This window comes from Orbicella faveolata, unplaced genomic scaffold (genome assembly GCF_042242905.1).
Source record: "Orbicella faveolata isolate gen_17 unplaced genomic scaffold, um_ofav_v1 contig_34, whole genome shotgun sequence".
Classification (NCBI taxonomy): domain Eukaryota; kingdom Metazoa; phylum Cnidaria; class Anthozoa; order Scleractinia; family Merulinidae; genus Orbicella; species Orbicella faveolata.
The window spans coordinates 11,438,770-11,462,412 of NW_028301563.1; the positions used below are offsets into that span (position 1 = coordinate 11,438,770).

Sequence of the window (23,643 nt, forward strand, 5' to 3'; positions counted from 1 at the left end):
TCTTGTTCCTTTTAATTTCTACGTAGTTACCAGGTCATGCAATTTAAGATGTCTTGTCTCTGCGTACTTTACTCCCAGGGGGGGGGGGTACTTTGGGAATTTCTGGGTGGGGCTGTGCCGCTGGGACCCTGGAACCCTTAGCCTATACCAGAGCTAGTTCAGCTGAATTTTGCTAACCTATACTAGAGTAAACTCTCCAAATCCCCCCATCTGTCGACACTGTTGCAGCTGATTTGTGTAAATTTAAACTTGCCGATTTGATTTTTTTCATATTTTTGAGTGGCAGTTCCTGGTTTCCTTACTCTAAATACAATCTTCAACCAACCAGTCAGTTTTGTGAAAAATGATACCCTATTCTAGACCCAAACGCTCTGATTTATATACCCTATCCTAGAGTAAACTGCTTGAAAACCATACCCTTCACAGTGGTACATACCTATATAGCCCATATACGGCAATGCACCTCCCCCCCGGGACTTTACTAAGGTGGTGTGGCAATGAAATGAGAGAATACCTGGGATTAGGTTGCAGACACCCCTTAATTACAACAACCACAAGCTTGCTACATTAATGCAGAATCCTCTCTCCTAAAGAAGTCTCTTTCGCAGCCGGCATGGATGAGCTAAGTTAGCTCCAATCTACTCAAAAAGGCGTTTGCAACACGACAGCATGCCTTTCTTTCCATCATCGCGTATTATGACATTTTTGCTCGGGCATGCGCACAAATCAAAATTTTGAGATCAATTTTGGATGAGAAAGTAACCTACGTTTTTTGCTTTTCCTTTTTCTCCTTTTCTTATCTTTTTGCTGCAGTTGTTGACCTTCTCCTGGGCTAGCTTCCAGTTCACGAATTCCCGAGAAAGCATCATCGCGACGTAAAATTCTTACCACGGAGTTGCCAAATGTAGTTGAGGGAAATTTTGCCCCGAGTTTTTCACTGAAATTTCTAAGCATTTTTGTGCATATTTCACGCTCAGTTGACCCAGTCACTCTGATTTTTTTTTTTCCTCCTTCAGAACTTGAGTATAAGTGATGCCAATTTTCGTCGAAGGTAATGACGTCAGAAGTGTAACATTGGCAAACGCTCGTCACGGCCTGTTACAGCCAGCACAGACGACGATGGGGCCTTAATATGGGAGGAGTGTGTAGCCGCGATTCCCTCCGTTATTTTTGTACTGCTTCCCTTCTAACTGAGCTCCTGTAACAGGCTAGGCGTTCCTGCCACCATTTTCCGGGTGTTTTTTAGTCAAATACGTTTTTATATGCATTTCACGTGACTCTGAGATCTAAATCAACCCTGATATCGGCGTCTTGGAACACCTTTTTGAGTGAGAGGGGCTGTGATGCAAAAATGGCAGCACCCGAGCCGCAGTCGTTTCCGCGGATTAACCAATCACAGCTTGCCTCACATATTCCTGAGGCGTCGCGGCAAGGACTAATTGTCCAATCACAAGTCGTGTTCTATCGGCGATTTAGTGGGGGAGAAGCGTTGCGTGACGAAACTGCGAAGGAGGCAATATTTGTAACGGACATAACGGCTCAATTTTACGGGAGAGAGGGCGATGGAAAACATAACATTTTAGTACCTTAAAGAATCTGTGAGCCTGAGCATCATCAATTTTTTTGGACAAATAAACTATCAAAAATTCCTGTTTCACTTTCTTCAAACATGAAACATCGACATGTCGAGTTGATTTCTGTAGTTTCTTAGGAAACTGAAAATGTAAGCAAAGAAGACACTTTTATGCCCCATGTTCCAGTGGTCTCCAGTTTTTCAGCCGCGAAAATGAACGAGTCATCCATATTTATAATATCAACAGCTGTCGACAGATTGCCGAGCAAACAGGTGGATAGCTAGATAAAGAAAATCTATCTTGAACTAATGACGCCGAAAACACATTAGGTATACCGTAATAACTAACCCCCAGTGGAACAATCCCTGTAGTAGAAAATATTTATGAATAAAAGTGGTTTTAGTGATTCCCATTCTGTCTCACTACAATGCAAGACAACTCCAAACAACTTTCCTAAGAAAACAACTGAAATGAGTGCTTTATATATGCGATAGATGGTTCAAGATAGAAAGCGACCGAGAATGCCTAGATTTTATTTTATAGATTTTCTTGTTTCAGTTTATAATATAAGTCAATTCGTATCATGCTGCACACTTTTCAAAATACACAAATTTCAATGGTTTCTTTTGAATTATCCAGACAGCATGTGGGCTTTGAGTTTTCTTTAGCTAATGGAAATCAACTGTTCTGTTCCTGAAATGCTTTTTCACATCACATAGCCCTGCGGCAATGATGACTTTAAACACTTCTGACTAAGTTATTCTGAAACTTTCTTCCGAGAAGAAACTCTTTAAGTTCTCCTGTAAATTCTGGTACTCTAAGATGCCAATTCGCTGTTTTTCCGATTCTCTCGTTATAAATACTATGAATTTTGACTTCGGAAAAAGTTTGTTTTTCTAACTCAGTTTCCTTTCCTCCCAAGTTTTACAGCTTTGTTTCTTACAGCTTGAGAAGTAAGAAAGAGAGAAATTTGAAAATGTGATGGAGGGACAGTTTCGAGTTTCCTTTATGTTTTGTTATATTTATGTTACGTCAGTAATATATAAACAAACTCAGGTTTTCAGCATTCTATCTATAAAAAGATGTATCAAAGCTATCTATAACCTATATTTCGGTAGAAATAGGCAAACAAAAAGCCGCTCATACCCAGAAGAAAAAATCCACGCGAAAAGATATACACTGAACAATTAAAATATGTCGCTCATTCAAAATTGATCTGCATTTTCTTTCCGCGTGCAGTGACTCCTAAAACGCGATCTTATTGGCTGAACAGAGTCTCACCCCTTAGGCAAATATATACAATTCGAATTTAAATGGCTTGTCTGCATTTACGACTAGGCAGGTGCGGTGAAATTTAATACGACAACACAAAACGCGCTTGATTCTATCCACAGGACTAAAGCTGCTCCGATTTTAAAAACCAACTAAGATCTGAACATGTCAAGGAAATGCCCAACTTGTGAAAAGACCGTCTATATGGGTGAGAGATGAATTTTCAGCGAGCATTTATCCACCTTTTAGCTTTATTTTGACTTTGACAGGCGCAGTTAAATGATGATTTTCGCGCGCGTTGCAGCGTAGCTTTCAAGAAATGTCAACGAACGATCGCTGAAAAAATATCGCTTTTGATTTCATCAACGCTCCGATCGCTTTAGTAAACAATTACTGGGCGACATTGGAAATATTCTCTGGTTTTTTTTGCCAAAGAATCAAAGATATTGTTTTTTTTGATCTCATGTGCTTGTAACCTCGTGTTTGACAGGTGAAAAGAAAGAGTCGCTTGGAAACTGGTACCATCCTTTGTGCCTAAAGTGCAAAAAATGTGGAAGACAGCTTGCTACAGGGAGTCACGCCGAAGTAGATTACTGTACTCTTCCTTATACACTATATGAGTTTCGTATTTTTTCCGTAATAAACCCACAGCATTCAGTTTTTTGCACTACCCAGTACAGTGACAGCAGCTTACCTTTGTGTTATATTAGTGCTAGCTAGTACTATGACTCGCACATGACATAACACGAAATGGCAAAGCTTTAAACCCTTACTTCTTAACGGAAATTGAGGTGGGCCAACAATCTCATTGAAAGGAGTGGTAAAATATCACGACTGTTAGTTGATATTCAAGGAAAGAAACGATTACAATTCTTGTCTGGATTGCTAGTAACGTTAATACCGAAAGTACATATCACGAAAGTAACGAAAGTAACGAAAGTAACATTAATGCCCCGTCCACACTCCGCCGGAGAAATTTGAAAACGCAGCTTTATTGAAAACGACGGCTTTGCGCCTTAATGTGGAAGGACGCCATTTTGAAAATGGAGCTTTTCGAAAACGTAGACATCACGATAATAAAGTCATTTCCCTAACCGATTTTTCCTCAAACACAAATCCAGTTGACCGGTGATTGTTGCGTTTTCAAATTTCTCCGGCGTATAGTCAGTTCCAGGTGATCGCTGCGATCGTTGCAAAAATGTTGAGAGATCCGCGCGACTATCAGTTACCATATAATCGGTACAATCGCTACGAACGTCGAGATAGAACTAGTCTTTCTCAGCGATCGTTGTTGCAACGACTGCTTCGATCGCTGGAGGGTGGTTTCCGGTGATAGGATCCCAACAATCGCTGAACCTTTTTTTTTTTGCAGCGATCAGAGATCATCATATGCTTCATATGGAAAGCAGCTTTCACTTAATTTCTTGCAGTTCCCAGCAATTAGACAAAGTAAGGCCGTTCATCTCGCTTTGCATGCACTTAAGCGCAAATGTGTAGAATCTTGTCACTCAAAACCTCTTGACACAATAATGAGGTACACAGAGCCTCAAAAAATATTTTTTGAATAAACACAGATCGATAAACACGGCTAGACTGAAAACAAAAACGCTAATATTTTAGAAATTGACAAAAATTATGTATCTGAATCGAATCTGAAAACTTTGACCGTTGCTACTTTCGTATTTTTACTTCTTTCAACGTACCCCCAACGTTAACCTGGCACGTTCGATATGTCAATATTCTAACATGGATCCGAGGCTTTAGGGTCAAAATTGCAATTTTTTAGAGTTTGTTTCGTCTTTCAATTCCCAAAAGAGATTTGGATCCGAAGGAATGTGGCCTATTTGTACTTTTGCGCATAATAGACCTTTTTCGCTTGGGCGGTTTGTTTTCCCATTACAGACCACGTGATATTCTCTAGAGAATTGTTCTCTTATCCATCTTAAAATTGTTTATTCATATGCACACGACTATTTGAAAATTTGAAAGGGAGAATTCTCAAGAGTATTATCACATGGCCTGAAATGGGGCAACAAACCGCCCAGTCGAAAAGGTCTATTATTTTCTCTTATATTCATTGATTGATCTTTTTTTCTTTACTTTCAGCGTAAGGGTCAGCCGTATTGTCATAACCCATGCTACGCTTCACAGTTTGGACCGGGAGGGTTTGGGCACGGTGGAACAGAATCACACAAGTACTGACACGTGACAAGTGTTGAGTACGTCACCACTCTTTCATAACTGTAAACTACAGGTATCTCAGAACGGTCGCCATTTTCTCTAAAAGGGTATGAGCATGTCACGAAATACTGTACGTGTATACTAATTGCCGGGAAAGCTAGTTTTTACCAAATCGACCGTCTAACCGAAAGAAAGAAATAGCGCTTGCCGCACGCTTCGTTTCTCAAAACGATACGCGTTGCCTTCCAGTTCTCTCGCGGTTCTTTCCGTGCATTTGACAATCTTAGCCTGGAGAGTGCTCTGTGAATCTTTTCGTCCGTGGGGGTGTTTCGCTGAGACATTGAAACCTTTACACTATAGGAGAATCTTTGCACACAATATTTGCCTCATTACCATAAGCGATACAGTTTCTGATGGAGCTACAAAGAGATTAATACTGAATATTGAAAGGGCACAGCACGATTAACTGTCCCAAGGAATTTGAGCGCGATGTATTGAATACTTTTTGTGCGACGCGGGTTTAAAAGCTCAAAATTTTGCAAAGAATGTATGAGCTCATTAGCGCTTTTGCCACACAGAAATTTTGATGTTTTTGAAAGCCAATTTCTCCTCGAATATTACACCCAAAGAGCCAAAAATTTTACCACTTACTAAATTTCACAAGCTCTTTAAGGCGGGACTTAACCTAAAATTCTGAAAGAAATTCGAAGTTTTGTTTTTTACCGAACTCGAATCTTAAGGTATTGAAGTTTTATTTTGACAAGTACTGTTACTGTAAGTTTAAAGCTCGTTTTCTCAAAACGAGTTATTTTCGCCTTCTAGAAAAGATATCTTGAGAAGGATTTATTCAATTGAGCTAAAATTTTCAGGATTTGTTGTTTTTAGTACGTTCTGTGGGATAAGCATAGAACTTTTCCATCCAGTGGATTCTGTCAAAGTTATGTATTGAAACGTATGCTAGATTTTCTGTATCAGATTCAACTGGTCATCATTTCACGTGCTTTTAACTTTTCAAAAATCTCTATGCTTATCCCAGCAAGCTGTTTGTCTTCTTTTGTAAAATGTAAAAATTATTCCTTTTGATCAGTTCTAGTAGGAGTTATCTTAGCCCGGAAAAAATGTTTGAAACATGGTGTGTTTTTAAGTGTTTTTAGGTTAAGTCCCACCTTAAGTTTTCCTAGTAAAATCGTGTCTAGCATGATGCCGTCTATGCGCAAAGTCGTATGTTAATGAGGAAATATGTAAACAATGACGTCAGCAAAGATTCGCCTATACTAGAACATCATCAGCTTGATTATGCAACCCTATTCTAGACTAGGCACCAAAAACCCCTAGCAGAAGGCGGAAAGCGAAAAGGGTAATGGGGATGAGAATTAATCTAGCCTTCGGTAGCATGTGTATAGTGACAGGGAGTATCACCACTCCCCCTGGATAGGATGCTTTTTCACCTTAGTACAGTTCAACAGTACCAGTTACTTTCCGGGGGGGGGAATACCCTGCGAGCCCGTTAAATTTCAGTGGTGTAGTACATATTAAACGAGAACGAGATCGGGGAAGCCGCGAGTTCCCTTTCGCGGCGTCGCTCTTCCCGCCTTCAAAATCACTTTCGCACAGGGTCCCGTCAGCTACGCCAGGGAGCTCCGTTAAGGAAAAAGTCTTGCCAAACTGAACACAGCACAACACTCCCGGCCTGGGCTCGAATTTGGACATCTCGATACGAAGTGCTAAGCATAATTATAATTAATTTTAAAAGGAAACAATGTGTTTCGTTGTTAATTGCTTGTTATTTTCTTGGTCTCTGCAGGCTCCAACTGCTTGTCTGATAGATGGGTGCATCAAAACACACACTATTTCACACCAAAAGCCAGACGAAAGCTCTCATCATCTATGTTAAAATACTTAACACGAGCTCTTACTATAAAGAAGTTCAAGTTTTTAATAAAGTGCCTTCGGGCAATTAAGAATTTAACAAATAGATCCCACGTTGCCGTGCGTCTGTTCAGTAATAGATCACAGATGACTTCAGAATTTGAAAAGAACACAAAAAAAGTGGCCCACGAGGCGATAGTCGAGTGTGTCACTGATGTTTATGACGTCATCTATACGTCTGTCCTCCAGTTGATCCTAGGTATGAATAAATCAAAAGGCGAGAATAATTCCACTTGTTTTATAAAATTGCATATTACATTTTTGATTGAACAGTTGTAACTAACGGACTTGGACTCTTCAAATAGCCCTGTCTAAGTTTGTTTGATGCTTATGTTTAGAGGAGCTCAGTCACGGAAAAAAATTTGCACATTTTGAAAAGTTTAGCCTAAATTTTTCAAATTCGTCGTTTGCAATCCGTGTCAATCTTCGCCATCCTTGACCATCCTTGTTCTTTTATGGTTTATTATTATCTCTTTGATGTTTTTCTATCTTAGTAAACTATTATTTTCAGGTTTCCTTCCATTTAAAAGAGATTTTGCAAGTGGCCAAAAAAAAAAAAAATAAAGACAAAACACCGTGACTGAGCTCCCTTAATGGATTCTGATGCCTTCAATGGCCGGGTCCTCCAAACAACATTTATTCCGACAGAAATGCCCCGTCTGTTTCATTTGAGATTTCTTCTCACCAGCATTGGGAGGAAACTGCGGTGGCAATTTTGTTAGAAAACAACCTCTGTAACTAAAATAGTTCTATGTACGGTTTCCTCGCGCTAGTAAGTTGTAAAACTAGGAATTCCGCTCACTCCACTTGGCACCACAGTCGTGGATTTCAAATTTAAACTGGTTAGAAAAATACTTGCTGCACACGTCGCACTTGCAGATGAAGATTGATTTCTGTTCCTCCTTTCTCGTGTCTTCCAGGTTTGATTTTAGGCGGGGTGGTACGTGTCTTGCACTCATAAAGTCAATATGGCAGTCAAGAATACACCTGCAAAATAATCCGCGGTTTCTTCATTAATTTTCGACCAGGTTGGCATTGTTTTTTTTGGTTTGGCCATCTTAAAAAGGTGCAAAAGTGCCAGACAACTTTGTCCCGGTCCACACTACGCCCGGTCCGTTCACACTAATCCGTCACAAAAACGGAGCTTTACGAAAACGCTCTTCGAACCGGAGGAATTTGAACACGCCGGCTTTGCGTTTTAGTGTGAACGGAAAACATTTTGAAAACGAAGCTTTTCGTTGACAATGACGTTACGATAATCATGATTTTCACCTGCTCCAGTTTTACTCACTAAATGAACTCATACAAATCCAAACTAACCGGTGATTGTTGTGTTTTCAAATTCCGCCGGCGTAGTGTGGACGCGGCGTTAGTGAGTCAGTGTTCGAGCCTGGTGGCCCACGATACTGAGTCTGAGTCACGATACTGAGTCTGAGTCACGATTTTCGTAGCATGAAGCGACCAGGAGTATTAGTATGATGGTATGATTGATCATTGCAGTTATGCACACAACTTAAGTAGTTGCGAAATTAAAGCCTGCAAAATTTTTTCAGGCTTAAATTTCACAACTGCCTAAGTTGTGTGCATAACTGCACTAATCAATCATATCTTCATATCATTCTCCGCAGTTCAAATATATGAGCTTTCATATATTCATTTGTACTCTTCACCATCTACGGGTATATTACGAACTCACAATGTGACCAGCTCCCAGTTGGCTTGGTAGCTCAGTTGGTAGAGTACTACACCGGTATCGCAGAGGTCGTGGGTTCGAATCCAGTTCAGGCCTGAAATTTTTTCAGGCGTTAATTTCACAACTGCTCAAAGTGGTACTATGATCAAATTTTTACCCCTCGATATTTTGGCTGTATCACATAGGGTTCCATGAAAGAATAAAAATGCCGTTTACCGTTTTCAAATATCTGCATTAGTTCCGGAGATATTTAAGTTTGAAAAATGTGTAAAATATTCAAATGAGATGACTGATGACGTCATACACTCAACCCAATGTTATATGACGTACATAAATCGCGGCCAATTTACAGCAGAATCCATTGAAACTTGGTAGGCTAATAGTTCTACAAGAAACACACCTACGGCTATAAAAAATTCTGTTCCCATTGCAACTCACTGTTTTCCAGTCCCCACCGACTCGATTTCAATATGTTAGTGTTTTTCAGCTTGAAAAACATTAAATGAGGCCAGGAGTTCGAGCTAACATATTTATATGCCTGCTGGATCGTGCATACGAGACACCATTAGCAAATATCAAAATGGAACGCCAAAGGTGGCCAGAAAAGCCTTTAATATTGGGGAGGTCTGGAACCCAGTATGTTGCCATGGTAACAAAACTGTTAAGCTCGTATTGTGGAACACATTTAGTAGAGTCTTGCTGCAAAGAATCAAACATTTCTGATACAAATTGGCCGAGATATCTTTCTTCATCATATTTGATCACAGTTTGGTTGAGTGTATGACACCATCATTTTGCTAATTTGCATATTAGACCGCCGCCTGGTTAGCTCAATTGGGAGAGCGCCGGACTGCTGTGCGGGAGGTCGAAGGTTCGAGCCCCAGACCGGACCAACACTCAGGGTCTTAAAATAACTGAGGAGAATGTGCTGCCTTTGTAATTACATCTACAAATGGTTAGACATTCAAGTCTTCTCGGATAAGGACGATAAACCGTAGGCCCCGTCTCACAGCACTTCACTGATCTGGTTCTTGTGGGACGTTAAAGAACGCATGACACTGTTCGAAAAGAGTAGGGGACGTAGAACCCGGTGTCATGGTCTATTTGACTTGTGCCGGTCATTGGTCTCGGGTGGGTAAGGTGAGATCATACACGGACTGAAGTGGCTGAAAAGTGCGCCTTCATATGCTGACGTCCGATCTCACCTCTCTGGTTCCTCCGCAATTCAGCCTCTGGCTGCAAGGGAGGAAATTGGCACCAGCTATCTACCAACTATCTAACTATCTATACTTTAAAAACTTGAACATCTCAGGAACGAAAAGAGACATTTGAAGACAGTAAACGGCATTTTTCTTCTCATAAAGACTACTTTTTTATGTTTTAAAATGGCTTAGATAGGAGAGATGCGATTTTCGTCATAGTACCACTTTAAGTTGTGGGCATAACTCAGTGGCGGATCTAGGGGAGGGGCCCGGGGGGCCCAGGCCCCTCCTTATTTTGGGTAAAAAAGAAGAAATAACAGAAGGAAGAAAAACCGGCAGGGCAAGTAAAACAAAACCGCCCCCTCTCGCCCCCTTAGCTCAAGGTCTGGATCCGCCACTGCAACTGCGATGATCAATCATATCTTCATATCATTGTCCGCAGTTCAAATATATGAACTTTCATATATTCACTTGCAGGAGTATTAGTATTCCCCCTGGATGGGATGCTAGTCCATCACACGGTTACCCCCAGCATTCAGGCCGCTGGTACCCATTTGTACAGATGGGTTGTGAGAGGCACTGTGAGAGTAAAGTGTCTTGTCCAAGATCACAACACAATAACCCCGCCAGCACGATCCAGAGTCCAACGCATTAACAACTGAATAAAGCCCACCGTGCAATTAATATGAACTAACTGTAAAATGCCGAAGGACAAAGTTAAGTAGGCGGACAACCGACGAAACAGGGGGAAAAATACTTCCTTTTTGTGTCTTCATAGAGTTCTAGAAACGTTGTCGAAAGTTTTGGAGAACTTGAAGTAATACAGTAAGTTTATAATTCTTCTGGTAGAAAACGTAAAACCACTTGAGAAAGTGTTTCATCCCAATTTCCAAACACCGAGAATCTTCCAAACCAAAACATATTCTTATAGAAAAAAGAAAGAGTGTATTCATAACTGAAAACGAGAAGAAATAAAACGAGGGGAAGTCACGTTTTGAGAAAGAAAGAAGTTCCTGATAGCAGCTAGCTTCTTATAGTCGTTCAGTCATTGGGGCGTAGTGAGAAAAACGGTGGAGAAAAGGAGAGCGAAGCTTGGTGCGAAAAGCTTTTCTGCACAGCGCTTCTCCCCTATTTTTGCGTGCGCCATTTTACCCGCTGCGCCCCATCAAATTGAACGCGCTTCGTGTATGTTGTAGGCTCGCAATACGTGCGAAACTTAACTTAACGAAACGTGCGCTAAGAAGCAATAAATTGTCTATCTACACTTACTTGATACAGAGTTCAAAAAGCGACGGGATTTCTTTTGTGACAAGGCTATCGTCTTCAGAAAACCACGGCTTAAAGTTGAAAAACAGGTTTTTCCGGCTTTTTCTCTTTCTCAGGTAATCTAAAATCGACCGCAGCCCCTGTTGTACAATTTCCGGTGGAGGTGAAGTTAAAGGGTTGTCCTGTACATCAAGGCTCTTTAGCTTTGACAAATTCACAAGCTCCGTTGGTAAATAACTGATGAAGTTGTTTCTGTTGGAGACAAAAGTGTGTAAGTTGATCACTGCAAAGTCTACAAAAGGCATTTACCATCCTTAATTGTATCTTTGTGGGTACTTAAGAGTTATACCGTAATCCATCAAATATTTTCAACTTATTGTTTTAAAAATTTAACATCGTTATAAATGAGGGTAGCTAAGTTTTCATTTTCTTACCGAACTGAAATAATTTGCAAGGTGGGAATGTGTCCAACAATTCTTGGAAGAACGTGCTGATAAAATACAAAAACAAAAAGTGGATAATAATTAGCTAATAGCAGACAATAAGGAAGTCTGCCAACATTGCAGCTCCCATTTGCAAGAAGTGGTTTAAAAAATAACTTGTTTAAAAGAGCTATGTCACGGTTTGCACATCTTGAAAAGTTTAGCCCAAAGTTTTCAATTTCTTTGTTTGTAATCCGTGTTAATCTTCTCCATCCTTAACCATCCTTGTTCCCTCATGGTTTATTATTACCTCTTTCAACTGGTGTTTTTCTATTGTTAGTAGTAAACAATTATTTTCAGACCATATTAATTATTTCCTCAGAGCTTTATTACCTAGCTCTCTGCACGCACTGCAGGCCTATGATGAGGGAGCATCATAGGCCTGCAGTGCGTGCAGAGAGCTAGATAATAAAGCTCTGAGGAGATAATTTTGTATTCTCGTTATTGGAAAGGAACTAGCTTGCAATGGAGGCTTATGTGGGAGAAAATCATGATTAAAAAGAGATAAATGTCATTTGCATTTGAAAAGACTCCCCACATCAGCCTCCTTTGCAAGCTAGTTCTAGTCCAATACTGGGAATATGAATATGGCCTGTTTAAAGGCAATTTTGTAGGTGGCCAAAGTAATACCGTGACTGAACTCCTTTAATGCTCCCAGGCTGCTTTTAGCAGACAGGACAATCCTAAGACCCCATCATTTTATCTCTCATTCGCCCTCTTTTTTCGATTGTCCCTAACTACCGAGAGTCTGGAACAGGCTAGACAATCCTGAATTACTCTTATTGGAATCCCATCCAGGTGGAATAGAAATACTCCAAGTCAGTTATTGCTACAAAAACTGGGATAAGCTCTGGCGGTATGGAGCACTTGACCTGCTGTACATGTTGTCTTTTATTTATCACCCTACGTTCAATAGACGTACTGAAAAACTTGTTTTCTACTAACCAAACAATTGAATGACACATCAAGTTCTTTGAGCTGCTTGAGGTAAATCACAGACCACGGCAAGTCATTCAGTTGATTTCCACACAAAATGACTTTCTGAAGGTTTGTGAAGTAGCACAGTTGTACGGGAAATGAACATATTTGTTTACCTTGGCGTGAAAATCAAAATCTGATGTTAGATAGTTACTCAAAATACAATCACTATTGTTGTAGTAGGGGCTTGGGTGGGGTGGAGATAGGGTGGAACTGGACTTAGGGTCAACTAGGCTGTGAGCAGTCTCTCCTTTGCTTGAAATTCGATGGGGAAGAACACAAAGTAGAACGCAACACAAGTGAGTGTGATGAGCATGCAAGCATGAAATGCAAAGCCACAAGCTGTAGGTAGATGTCACTCTTGCAGTCACGCTTGCCGCTCACTTGTTAAAAAGGCATTCTTTCCCATGGATTTCCGAGCAAAAGAGAGACTTTTTGACCATGATGGTTTCTTCATCTTATCTTACATGCACAGTCATCTCAATCAGTCCAAACTATCATGCAGCTATGTATAGAAAGACTATACAGAGATCCACTTTTGTTACAGTTTTAGTTTCCCCATATCAACGACAGCATCTTGGATGAGTGACTGAGAAGTAATTAAAGTTCAGATGTGAAGTGAATTCCAAGGAGTGGGACTCCAATATAAAAAGAACAGGGGTGCTCGTCGGAAATTTTCAAAAGAGCGTCTAAAAGGTACCACGATCCTGTTTTGTGGGTGTGGCTTGAAATTTTTTTGACCCCCAAGATGTACCAATTCTTAAACACGACATTATCTCCGAGATATTTTTTTGGTGGACCTGTTGGGGCTAAATGCCCTAAGAGGTTCCAAAACTGTTTTTTTTTAACCCCTGAAAGGTACGATGAGCACCCATGTCCTTTTTAAATGGGAGGTCCCCCCCCCGGGGTGTGAATTGATGGTCTGATTCTGGCAAAACTTTAAAACTAGAATAGTTTAGAAATAAATAAAATAAAATAATAAAACTAAAATAAAATATACCTTCCATTATAAACTGCTCAAGCTGAAGAGGATTCTTGTAAGTCTTTAAAATCCTATCCACATCTTCTTCAGATAAGACATCTTCATCTTCGGAAACAGATAACTAAGAAATGAACACATTGAAAATAATTAGTGATTACTGATCGAGTCCCAGATGTTCAATCAGAAGGCTACTGTTAAGTTCAGGGAAATGGAGGAAAGCTAACAACGTCTTAAATGAACATTTTGCCAGACCAAAACTTGGACTTCGCAAAAATAAAAATAATAAAATAAACAAATAAAAAAAAAAAATGTAAATTGATCCTGTGAGTTAATATCAGTGATAATAACTATAGAAGGAGCACTGCCCTAAGGGTTACCATGTTGGAATCTAGGTCTAGTGACAGCTGCACAGGAGACTATACTCGCATCAAGTGTACTAAATGCAGTCGCAGTCGAGTGTCAATCGATACCCCCAATTGATATGCTTGATTGACCCTTGATCGACACTCAATCAACACCCCAATGACACCTTGGATGACACTTGATCGACACTCGATCAACATCTCGTTTGACAGTTGGTTGAAAGTCGACCAAATTTTGATTGATGCATATGAGTCAATCACCACTCAGCCGACTATCGACTGACTGTTGATCAAGTGTCAATCGAGAGTCAACTGAATATTGATTGAGATGTCGATCAAGTATCGATCAAGATGTAGATCGGGGATATTGATTGGGGGTATTGATTGACACTTCACCACAGATGCCTTTAGTACACATGATCCCTAAATTCTTGGGAAGACAAGTCAAGCACGTTGGAAGCGTTCTGTCAAGTTGTGCCAACATGCATGCCTCCTAGTCCCGTTCATACTCCTGGGCTTCGGGTGGACAAAGGCACTGTGAGAGTTACAGTAAGTGTCTTTCCCAATAACACAAAAAAATTATCCCGCCAGGGCTCGGACCTGGGCCCCGTTTCTCGAAAGCCCCGGAAACTTTTCGGACCTGTAAAGCCATTTTTAGTTCATCTGTATCTAAAAACGGAGAAGTGTATACGCCTGAAACTTCTTGTATGAAGGGAACCTCTGTCCATATTAAGAATATGTGAATAAAACAACTCTGTAATCGTAAGGTTCTAGATTTTGCTATGGCTCTCCGGGCCCGAAAAGTTTCCGGGACTTTCGAGAAACGGGCCCCTGGGCCGCTCCATCTGCTGTTCAGTGCACTAACCATATTTATAATTAGGCTACCACACAATCCGTATAATTAACCCTAAACTTTCGTCACGTTCTGGCATTACGTGAAGTAGTAAAACTTCAATTCGCTGAAAGTGGCTTAAGAGGGAAATTGTATCCATAATTCAAGTACTATGCGGAAATATTTTGCCTCTCTTTCTTTCTGAAACGATCATCATTAAGATCATGATGAAGCTGCAAGGCGTCTTAATTAACTTAATTTAAAATCTCACCATTTCTGCTTCCCTATTTCCAAAACAGGGAAACATTATCTTCCAAAAAGGCTCAAGAACGTGCTCCATGGGTGCAAATGACCTAGGGATTCAAAGCGTCCACCTTACTCGATACAGGTTGATTCGGTCCCTTCCACGTCGCTCATTTTGCGTAACATTTCACTTTTATAATTTCCCCGTTTAGCTTAGCTCAGCTCCTATTTTTCGTTGTCATCAATCTTTGCTTCATGTAAGAACTGAGGAAAAGCCTCTAATTACCAGGCTTTCCTCGAACAATTGTGCTGTATCGAAAAGGCTTCTGGGTGATAACCTTCCGAGAAGTATCCTTGAAAAAGTTTTGCATAGTAAGGAGTGTGGCTGACATATTTGCTGTTTGTGCGTTGCTTTCCGGCCTTTCCCTTCTCGACTACCGTGATCAGGACAGCTTAATACACTTGGACCCATAAGGTAATGCTTGGCAAGTTGTTTCTTCTTTTTTTAGCGTGTCATGTTTGTATAAACTATTTTCTCTGGGCATCGAGCATGCAATGTTCACAATTCAAAATTGCTGAAAATTGTTTTTCTGTCACGAGTTTCCAAACTTCCTTTGGTCAGAGAACTTTTTAAAGGTTTTTAGCGTTATAAATACGTTTCTTAAACCAGTCATTCTCTCATCTAAATCTATAGCATCTGTCGTCAGTGGTTTGTTTGCCGATACATAACGTAACTAACCTCAGATGCGAGATTTCAACCGAAATATGATTTATATTTCGTTTTTCTTTCGTGTATGTATTTCAATTGGAGTATCAAGACGGTTTATGCAACTCTACGATGCCCCTTTTCCGAATTATAGTTTATAGGCCAATACCTATAGTAGAGGGAAGGTACACATTAATACAATAAATAAGTAAATTTGTTTTACTTATGTAAAGTAATGAGTAGCTTTTCTGAAGAGTGTTAGAGTCATTTGACTTTGGATTATAGATCTCCAAAAAGGGTTTTTCAGGGCTGTAGCTAAGAAAATAGCCTCACGGTTAAGATTTTCATTGAGCCGGTCACCATTTTTCACAGTTACAAGGCGGCACAGGCAGTACGCTGAAAGAGAACATGCAAAACGTGCTCAAAACAAGATTTTATTTCAGTCACTTTACTCATTATAGTGGTACTGATACTCAAGGTAGTCAGGAATTTATTCCAAACTTTTCATTTAGTTGCGTTAGACTGTTCGATATGGTTCAGATATCAAACAGTTGTAGGTGCATTACCTAAAAACTGTGTGTTGTCCTTTACCGAGTGATTGGTGCCAAAATCCAGCCAACCTCTTTCTCAGCTAGTGAATTTTGGCGGCAGCTGACACTTAGCGACAACCCATGGTTTTATGTAGTGACCTAGTGTATAGTGTATCAGTTTTCTCAGATCAAGAGACCTAGCCCAGTGTTTTAGACATGGCTTGACACTGTCTAGAGAGTCACAGTGCCCTTGTTATATTGAGGGTACTGACAAACCCAGCTATTTTAAACTCTTGGTGGGAAAGAGAAATAGTTCAAAATAGGCGAGTCAGTATTAAAATGAAAATGATAAGTTACAACAATAGCAAGTGACATGATGGAGTGACATATGGTTTACATGCAGTTCTTATTTAAATCAGTGTGAAGTAAAAGAATGTTTAACTTGGGTAATGCAGTATGCTTTTGTCAAGGGATGCCTTTTTTTTTATTGACCAGAATGGCTATCTAGAGCAGAATGCTTGGGGTGTCCTAGCTAAAACCTAGCAGACCAAGTCATATGGTCTGATGGTAATCTTTAAACTCTCTCATTATAGTTCAAAACTAATACGGTTGAGTTTAGGCTCAGGAAAACCAAAATCAGTTTGAGACAGCAGGAAGTTTTAAATAGCCAATTGTGACTGTTCTGTAGTAAACAGGTGAAATTTAAGAAGTGCAACTCCACGGGAAATAAGTTTTCTTCAGTAAATGAATGTGAACACATGCTTAACTGTTGATTGATGTTTGTCTTCTATCCTGCTTTCCACAGTTGTCAGCCATGCCATCAGTTTGTTCATGCTTTCGCACTCTTGTCTGTCCCTCTGGGAATCCCATATCTGAAATCCCCCATGCCTTTGGAATTCCAGTAGACTATTTTTGTATTCTCAGTACTGGACGGGAATAAGCTTGCAAAGAGATTTATCTCATTTGTATTTGAAAAGACTGCCAACATTAGCCTCAGTCACAAGCTAATCCCAGTCCAATAACAATGATACAAAAATTGTCTTTTGTAAGTACATGTGTACCCCCCATGCCTTCGGAATTCCAGTTCAAAGACCCCCCGCTTTTGCCATAGAATTCCAAAAAGCCGTCTATTATTAAAGCAATAGGGCACAAGTTTTTATGGTTTATAGGCTGATAAACCACGCGGGATGTTGGAAGGACACTCGAAGAATTCGTAAATCAAGAGTTGCAGGCGAGTGATTTACGAATTCTTCGAGTATTCTTCCAACATCCCAAGTTGTTTATCAGCCTATAAACCATAGAAACTTGTGGTCTACTGCTTTTATATAATAATTCAGAAGACATGCGAAATTTCCATGAGTTTAGTGGCACAATAAACCATAGCTGATTGACCAATCAGAGCACGCGCATTCTTTTAAATATTATATTAATAGGTATATGCCATTGGGTATTTTCCAGAACCACCTAACAATCAGGATTTTAAAACTAGGGAATTGAACTGTCTATCAAGTCAGTTCCTGGAGCACCAGAATGTATTGGATATCTGACCGAGTGTTCAACAGGGAGAAGAGAAAGAGAGATAAAGCCTGCTTCGGTTTAAGTGTCCCATACCTCTGGAGCTTATCCTGCTTTTGTAGCATTAGGCTTCCCTTTTCACCTTACTTATCCTCTTCTTGTCAAGTTGTACATTAGGCCTTTATGCCATGCTGCCAACCTTGCTGTGATGTAGACCTTGTTCCAGGTCCTCTATTGAGCTCTATTCCTCTGTTGCTCCATTGCTCTGGGTGTCAACCCTGCCCTCATTACTTTTCTGGGGGTCTGGATGTGGGGGGTAACAAGGGGTTTAGCTTTTGCCCAAGTTTGTTATACTTTGCGCACCCAGGTAATGTACCATGTGTAGCCAGCTAATATTTGGTCAATTTTGAGCATTTGAGGCTTCCATATTAAAATTTGTTTTTAAGGGAAGAGTGATTGGTCTTTTGACTGCATTTCTACAAAATAATCTAACCTGCTATAGTGTTTCCATTTTAGATGCCAAACATAAAGTTACAAAGTTCAGATGGGGAAATATTTGAAGTAGATGTTGAAATTGCCAAAGCATCTGTCACAATCAAGACCATGCTTGAAGGTCTGTACATGACGTTAATTTAATACCAGGGTTTACGTGTTTAATAACTTTTGAGGAGGTAAAAGAGCACCACTTCAAGCTCTTTTGCAAAATGATCCAAGATTTTTTTTCCTTCTGTAAAGAATAATTACTGATTATGTTTAGCTTTCTTGTTACCTCTTGTCCATCACAGATCTTGGTATGGATGAGGATGATGATGAGCCAGTCCCCCTTCCTAATGTAAATGCGGCAATTCTCAAGAAGGTATATTAATTGTGTTACTTTGTCTACTAAATTTACTCTCTATGTGGCTTGCACATCAATGCTTACAGTATTTATAAATATTGATCTTACAAAGATAGAATGCAATACAAATGAATCCTTTTCTTCGGTCAAAAAAAAGACAACAACAAAAAAAAAACTGAGAAGCACCAAGTGGTGATTGCCTGACTAAGTCTTTAATTGGTGAAACTGAAGGGACCATTAAAGGATTCCTGAAGTAAGAATGCAAGAAGCTACATGTTGTTTGCTATTATGATGAATTATGAAGTCAAATACATGTAAGAATATTTGTTGAATAGATTGCTGTATGATATTTGGAGCAGGTACAGATAACTTAATTGTTGACTGTCTCAGCAGCATTCGTTGCTGGGTGAATCTTTTTATCATGGAGATAACTTCTTGAATCTGCCAAAGATCAAGGTGTTGTCAAAGTCACTAGGGACATTCAAACTGGACTACAAGTAGGAATTTTCAAACCTAGTGCACAAGATAATCAAAAGCATATTACATAATGTATGCTTTTGATTATCTTGTTTTGTGAACACCAAACACTTATTAATAGTCTCCTAATCAACTGGTCAATAATAGAGAGGAGCAGGGACTGTACATGTAGAACTGTACATGTACGATTAAGAAATAAGGAATGTAACTGGACTGAAATTTGAAAGCTGCACTTATACTAGATGTCTTACTCATACTCCAGTCTGAAGGTCCTTAATCGCATGATCAAGGGATAGTGCATGATTTGATTATGGCATTGTACATTTTTGTTGGTTTTCCTAAGCTGCAAATGAGCATTATTCTCATCAGTTTTCACATGTTCTTCCGGTTATGTGATAAGTCAAATTAGAGCGGTTTTCAATATTTATTGAGCGTGGTAAAAGCAAAACCAAACCAGTTACTTACCAATTACACTACTCAGCCAATCTCAAACCGTAGAAAAACCAAAACCAAAACCAAAGTAATTATCTGATTACTTTTGACACTCAGTTGTAAAGCGCTCTATTCTTTCATTTTGATCAAAATTGGTTTTTGCTTATGATCTACTCTCTGCTTTATTGTTTTTTCTTTACTATATAAAACAGATAGATTCCATGTTGCTGTGCGTCTGCATAGTAATAGATCACAGAAGATGTCAAAATACCGGTATGGCAAGAACATCAGTGATGCTTACCTAATGGCTTGTGTTGCACATTGACATCATCTGTGTTCTAATAAACAATTAGATTATGAGCTCAAGATTTCTATGACGTGATAGTTGACGAGGGCTCAGCCCGAGTCAAATATCACACCTAGAAATCGAGAGTGAATAATCTAATTGTTTTAGTATAATAAATCTACTAGTCGTTCAAAACTTTATCCAAATCCTTTTCGCAGACACTTCAAAAACGCCAAGAAGTGGCTGTCATTTTGTTAACAAGGGCACTCTGCTATGCTACTCACTATCTATCACAGAATAGATAGTGAGTAGCGTAGCCAATCAGAGAACAGCATTCTTGATAGAATGCTGGTAGATTTATACAAATACTGAACAGACACACGGTAACATGGAACCTATTTGTTAACTAGACAGTTGTTTATTGTTGTATTGAAGGTTATACAGTGGGCCACTCATCACAAGGATGATCCACCACCACCAGATGACGACGAAAACAAAGAAAAAAGAACAGACGACATTGATCCTTGGGATCAAGAATTCCTCAAAGTTGATCAAGGGACACTGTTTGAGCTTATCCTTGTGAGTATAATATAAATTAGTATCACCCAACTAGTGGACTAATGCAAAATTAATTCTGCCACTTAATTGGCTACGCTACTAGAGGACTACTAGTAATAGTCCTCGAGTAGCGAAATTGGCACAATCGAGCATGATGCTTTCTTTCGTTTTATTCCCAAATAAATATTTCTTCAACTTGCATTTGCTAATTTTATTGTTGCCTGTTCTGTCTGACTAGTTGGGTGTACTAAAACAGTTAGACCCTTCGCCCTCAAGGGCTACAGGTCAATAGCCCATTCGGCTTTGCCTCATGGGCTATTGACCTGTAGCCCTTGCTGGTATTGGGTCTAATTGTTAGTGTTATCTAAAGGCTATATGAAACTGCCACCATGAGAAAATGCAGATTCCCCCTGTGGGAACCATATGGAAATTTAGTGGAACAACACATTGAATGCTACATAGTTTAATAAGTTTATTAAAAGTGAGCTTGATAGTGAGGCCTAAAGAACTCACATAAATGAAATGTATCGAATAAGTATCGTTCAGTTTTCTTTGCTTTTGTCTGCTAGGCCTTGCTACCAAAGTAAATTTTAACATGAATTAAAAGAAGCTTATTCAACTATGAAATCTATGTTGCAGAAGTACTTTTGGCCTAACCCTCCCCCCTTTCCCAAAGCATTCTAAAAATTCCAGTTTAGCTTGATGCTTTTCTTTCAAACCTTTAGCTTTTGAAGCCCCACTCCTCCTTGGAATATCCAGGTATCTTCCTTGGGTGGGTGTGGAAATTTTCTGGATCTGCATAATACTCAGTCAAGAAAATACATTTTCCATAGATTTTGGTCTAAATTTTTTTACATGTATGTTTTGTTTGTTTCTCATTGCAGGCTGCAAACTACCTTGATATCAAAGGACTTCTAGATGTCACATGCAAAACTGTTGCAAACATGATCAAAGGTATGCCAAGACACGACTGCAACTAGTCCAATTTGCAAATCAATCATTTAAATATCATAGTAAACAATGAAAATCATAACCAGGGCTGTCAATAAGGGTCGTAACCCATAGCACCTGTTACAGCTGAGCATGCTTGATGGCTCCATGTTGTTACAGGTGAACTTGGTTGTAGTTGATACAATTCACCCGTAAAGTAACAAAGTTGTTACGGGTGTGAAGATTAAGGCTACAGGTGAACCAAGACTTAATGACAGCCCTGATAACCATAACGGGAATTGGAGATTAATTTGTAGTAGCTGGCACTGAGTAATCGGAAACTCCAAACCAAACAAAGGGACATATTATTTCAGTTTCTATCAGATGCTTATGAAGCACTTTTGCTCGTTACTGCTAAAAGTGTCATCACCCAAACAATGCACTCTTTGGCTGCCACAATAAGGAAAGTATACACATGAAACAAAAACTGCTCACCATAAATAAGCCAAGAGCAGTTTCCTTGTTTCATGGATTATTCATGCTACAACATCATCTTGTTTAAATTTTAGAGTTTTTGTTTTAAACCTGAAGTGGTAATGAAAGGGTATCAAAAGCAACAAATATTTAAAAAAGATTAATAGATAGATTTGTTTACATTTTCAACTCATAAATAAGTTTGTAGAGTTTCCTATGATTTTGGTGCTTCTCAAAGAGACTAAAGATTACTGCATATAAGGCAGCTCTACTGTTTTCAAAAAATATTGGAAACTTGTTGAATAAGTCAATTTCTGTTCTCAAATCAGGAAAAACTCCAGAAGAAATCAGGAAGACCTTCAACATTAAGAACGATTTCACACCTGAGGAGGAGGAGCAGGTAAGGTTTATTTATTGATTTTTCACTCCTCTAGGAAAATGAAATGTGGGTGCTACTTGATCATTGGTTTCACACTTGAATGTTCTAGCACTGAGGGTCAAAAGTGATTGAAAAGCGTAATTTGAGTGATATCAGTTCTAGTCAGGAATACATACCAATTAGAGTCACTCCATAGTGAGTGAACAAACTTGAATTTCACCTTGCTTTTCTATCTTGAGCAAGTGCCTGTCACATGCTTCTTGCCCAGAACATTTGAGTGCTTCTCTAAGTTTGCTTTTTTGTTTTAAAATCATAAATTAGGCAGCAGATGGCTTGCCTTGGTTCTTGACCATGAGCAAATTTGCTTGTTGGGTATCTGGAAGGGACATTTTTCATTCTCATTAGAGTTGTTTTTGTTAGCATGGAACCTTTCATTTTGAACCTCAGAAGGCTCTTTCGTGGGAAAGAATTGACTGCATCAAGGCAAAAGATACTGACCAAAATAAGTTGCTGTCCAAAAGCAGCTAGTCCATTTGTCCATTTGTCCGTGGACATTGTCTGTTCTGAGAAGCGAACAGTTCTCCAAGAGGGTAGCTTGAGGAAAACTGTGAGCTTTGAGAAACAGGTAATGTCTAACAATGAATACCAAACATATTTTCACACGCCAAATGGAGGCTATTGTGTTTCTTATCCTTTCAAATATTTTTTGCAACATGCACAGTTTTGAAATTGGGGAATATCACTCAGATATTCCCCAGTTCTAGCTGGGTTATATTCATTCCTGTGATGTGTTTAGACCAATCGCCTGTGAGCTAAAATATTTGATGGATTAGATAGGGAAATATTTATTTATTTGTATGTCTCTATTTCCCATGACAGGTTCGGAAAGAAAATGAGTGGTGTGAAGAGAAGTAAACAGTTATTCTACTTTGTATTTACTTGAAAATAGCTTTTTGAAGTCTAAGCTACGTAATCCCTGGAGAAGTGACCTTCATGATCTTTACAATAACAACAGTCTTTGCCGTTTTCTTACATTATTTTATTTTGCATCTTTTTTGGGTTGTGCAGTTCTTGAAAGTGGTTTACTACATGTTATTCAAGCCACATTCAAGACTTCACCATTCTCTAATGTGGTTTAATAGTAGTGAAGCCATGATCCTTCTGGCTTTATCATGATCACATCTTTCCATAGTTGTGGCAAGCACATGTACTGTTTCTTTCTTAAAAATAAATAAGGCGTTACAATGGATTTACACTGTTGTTACTGCATTTTATTTGATGTGTAATTTATAATAAAAAGATTGTGAGTCTGTTGTGTTTAATGTGATAGTTTATTGCTACCTTATCTTAAGATGTACAGTGGACTGAAGATAGTGACATGCCACTGATTGTAAGCATCACTTTCAGTGTGCCTACATGTGGTCAAAAACTGTAACATTTTGCAAAACAATGCTGACATGGCAAGTAAAAAATGGTTACCACAACCACATCAATTGAAAACTGGAAGAATAAACAACTGTAA

At 39.3% G+C, this 23,643-nt stretch overlaps 3 protein-coding genes across 8 annotated transcripts; 2 read left to right on the plus strand and 1 right to left on the minus strand.

The window, feature by feature from the left end:
* The first annotated feature begins 2,859 nt into the window (after positions 1 to 2,859).
* Positions 2,860 to 7,528, plus strand: LOC110050106 (cysteine-rich protein 1-like). Of its 3 annotated transcripts, none has more exons than XR_016201220.1 (5): positions 2,860 to 3,054; positions 3,337 to 3,441; positions 4,219 to 4,295; positions 4,953 to 5,100; positions 6,832 to 7,528. XR_016201220.1 is itself a non-coding variant. In XM_089271028.1 (5 exons), the coding sequence occupies exons 1-4, from the start codon at positions 3,012 to 3,014 to the stop codon at positions 5,046 to 5,048; spliced, it is 321 nt and encodes a 106-aa protein (XP_089127154.1). In that variant the 5' UTR covers positions 2,881 to 3,011; the 3' UTR covers positions 5,049 to 5,065; positions 6,832 to 7,528. The 3 variants fall into 3 exon arrangements, 2 of the variants coding, with proteins under 2 accessions (XP_089127154.1, XP_089127155.1); XM_089271028.1 differs by having other exon boundaries at positions 2,881 to 3,054; positions 4,953 to 5,065; XM_089271029.1 differs by lacking the exon at positions 4,219 to 4,295 and having other exon boundaries at positions 2,885 to 3,054; positions 3,337 to 3,431; positions 4,953 to 5,065.
* Positions 6,940 to 15,265, minus strand: LOC110050118 (uncharacterized). 4 transcript variants are annotated; one of them, XM_089270936.1, is made up of 7 exons: positions 15,025 to 15,265; positions 13,578 to 13,680; positions 12,545 to 12,693; positions 11,552 to 11,607; positions 11,121 to 11,369; positions 7,830 to 7,943; positions 6,940 to 7,151 (listed from the first exon to the last, which is right to left on the minus strand). In XM_089270936.1, the coding sequence occupies exons 1-7, from the start codon at positions 15,091 to 15,093 to the stop codon at positions 7,127 to 7,129; spliced, it is 765 nt and encodes a 254-aa protein (XP_089127062.1). In that variant the 5' UTR covers positions 15,094 to 15,265; the 3' UTR covers positions 6,940 to 7,126. The 4 variants fall into 4 exon arrangements, with proteins under 4 accessions (XP_089127062.1, XP_089127061.1, XP_089127060.1 ...); XM_089270935.1 differs by having other exon boundaries at positions 7,816 to 7,943; XM_089270934.1 differs by having other exon boundaries at positions 7,812 to 7,943.
* A 52-nt stretch (positions 15,266 to 15,317) lies between these two features.
* LOC110050120 (S-phase kinase-associated protein 1) lies at positions 15,318 to 23,443 on the plus strand. The gene is made up of 7 exons (XM_020756001.2): positions 15,318 to 15,471; positions 18,264 to 18,360; positions 18,533 to 18,603; positions 20,216 to 20,359; positions 21,223 to 21,292; positions 22,072 to 22,142; positions 23,001 to 23,443. Exons 2-7 carry the CDS (start codon positions 18,264 to 18,266, stop codon positions 23,034 to 23,036), a joined length of 489 nt encoding a protein of 162 aa, XP_020611660.1. The 5' UTR covers positions 15,318 to 15,471; the 3' UTR covers positions 23,037 to 23,443.
* Positions 23,444 to 23,643: the final 200 nt, after the last annotated feature.

Bases quoted from the DNA above. Each gene is read 5' to 3' on its own strand.
- LOC110050120 (XM_020756001.2), top strand. From the start codon at position 18,264: ATGCCAAACATAAAGTTACAAAGTTCAGATGGGGAAATATTTGAAGTA. The intron at 20,360-21,222 runs GTGAGTATAATA...TTCTCATTGCAG, and splicing joins CACTGTTTGAGCTTATCCTT to GCTGCAAACTACCTTGATAT. The intron at 21,293-22,071 runs GTATGCCAAGAC...TTCTCAAATCAG, and splicing joins TGTTGCAAACATGATCAAAG to GAAAAACTCCAGAAGAAATC.
- LOC110050118 (XM_020756000.2), bottom strand. From the start codon at position 15,093: ATGGAGCACGTTCTTGAGCCTTTTTGGAAGATAATGTTTCCCTGTTTT. The intron at 13,681-15,024 runs GTGAGATTTTAA...TTCATTTCTTAG, and splicing joins GAAATAGGGAAGCAGAAATG to TTATCTGTTTCCGAAGATGA. The intron at 7,944-11,120 runs GTAAGTGTAGAT...ATTATTTTGCAG, and splicing joins CTTTTTGAACTCTGTATCAA to GTGTATTCTTGACTGCCATA.
- LOC110050106 (XM_089271028.1), top strand. From the start codon at position 3,012: ATGTCAAGGAAATGCCCAACTTGTGAAAAGACCGTCTATATGG. The intron at 3,055-3,336 runs GTGAGAGATGAA...CGTGTTTGACAG, and splicing joins TGAAAAGACCGTCTATATGG to GTGAAAAGAAAGAGTCGCTT. The intron at 4,296-4,952 runs GTAAGGCCGTTC...CTTTACTTTCAG, and splicing joins GTTCCCAGCAATTAGACAAA to CGTAAGGGTCAGCCGTATTG.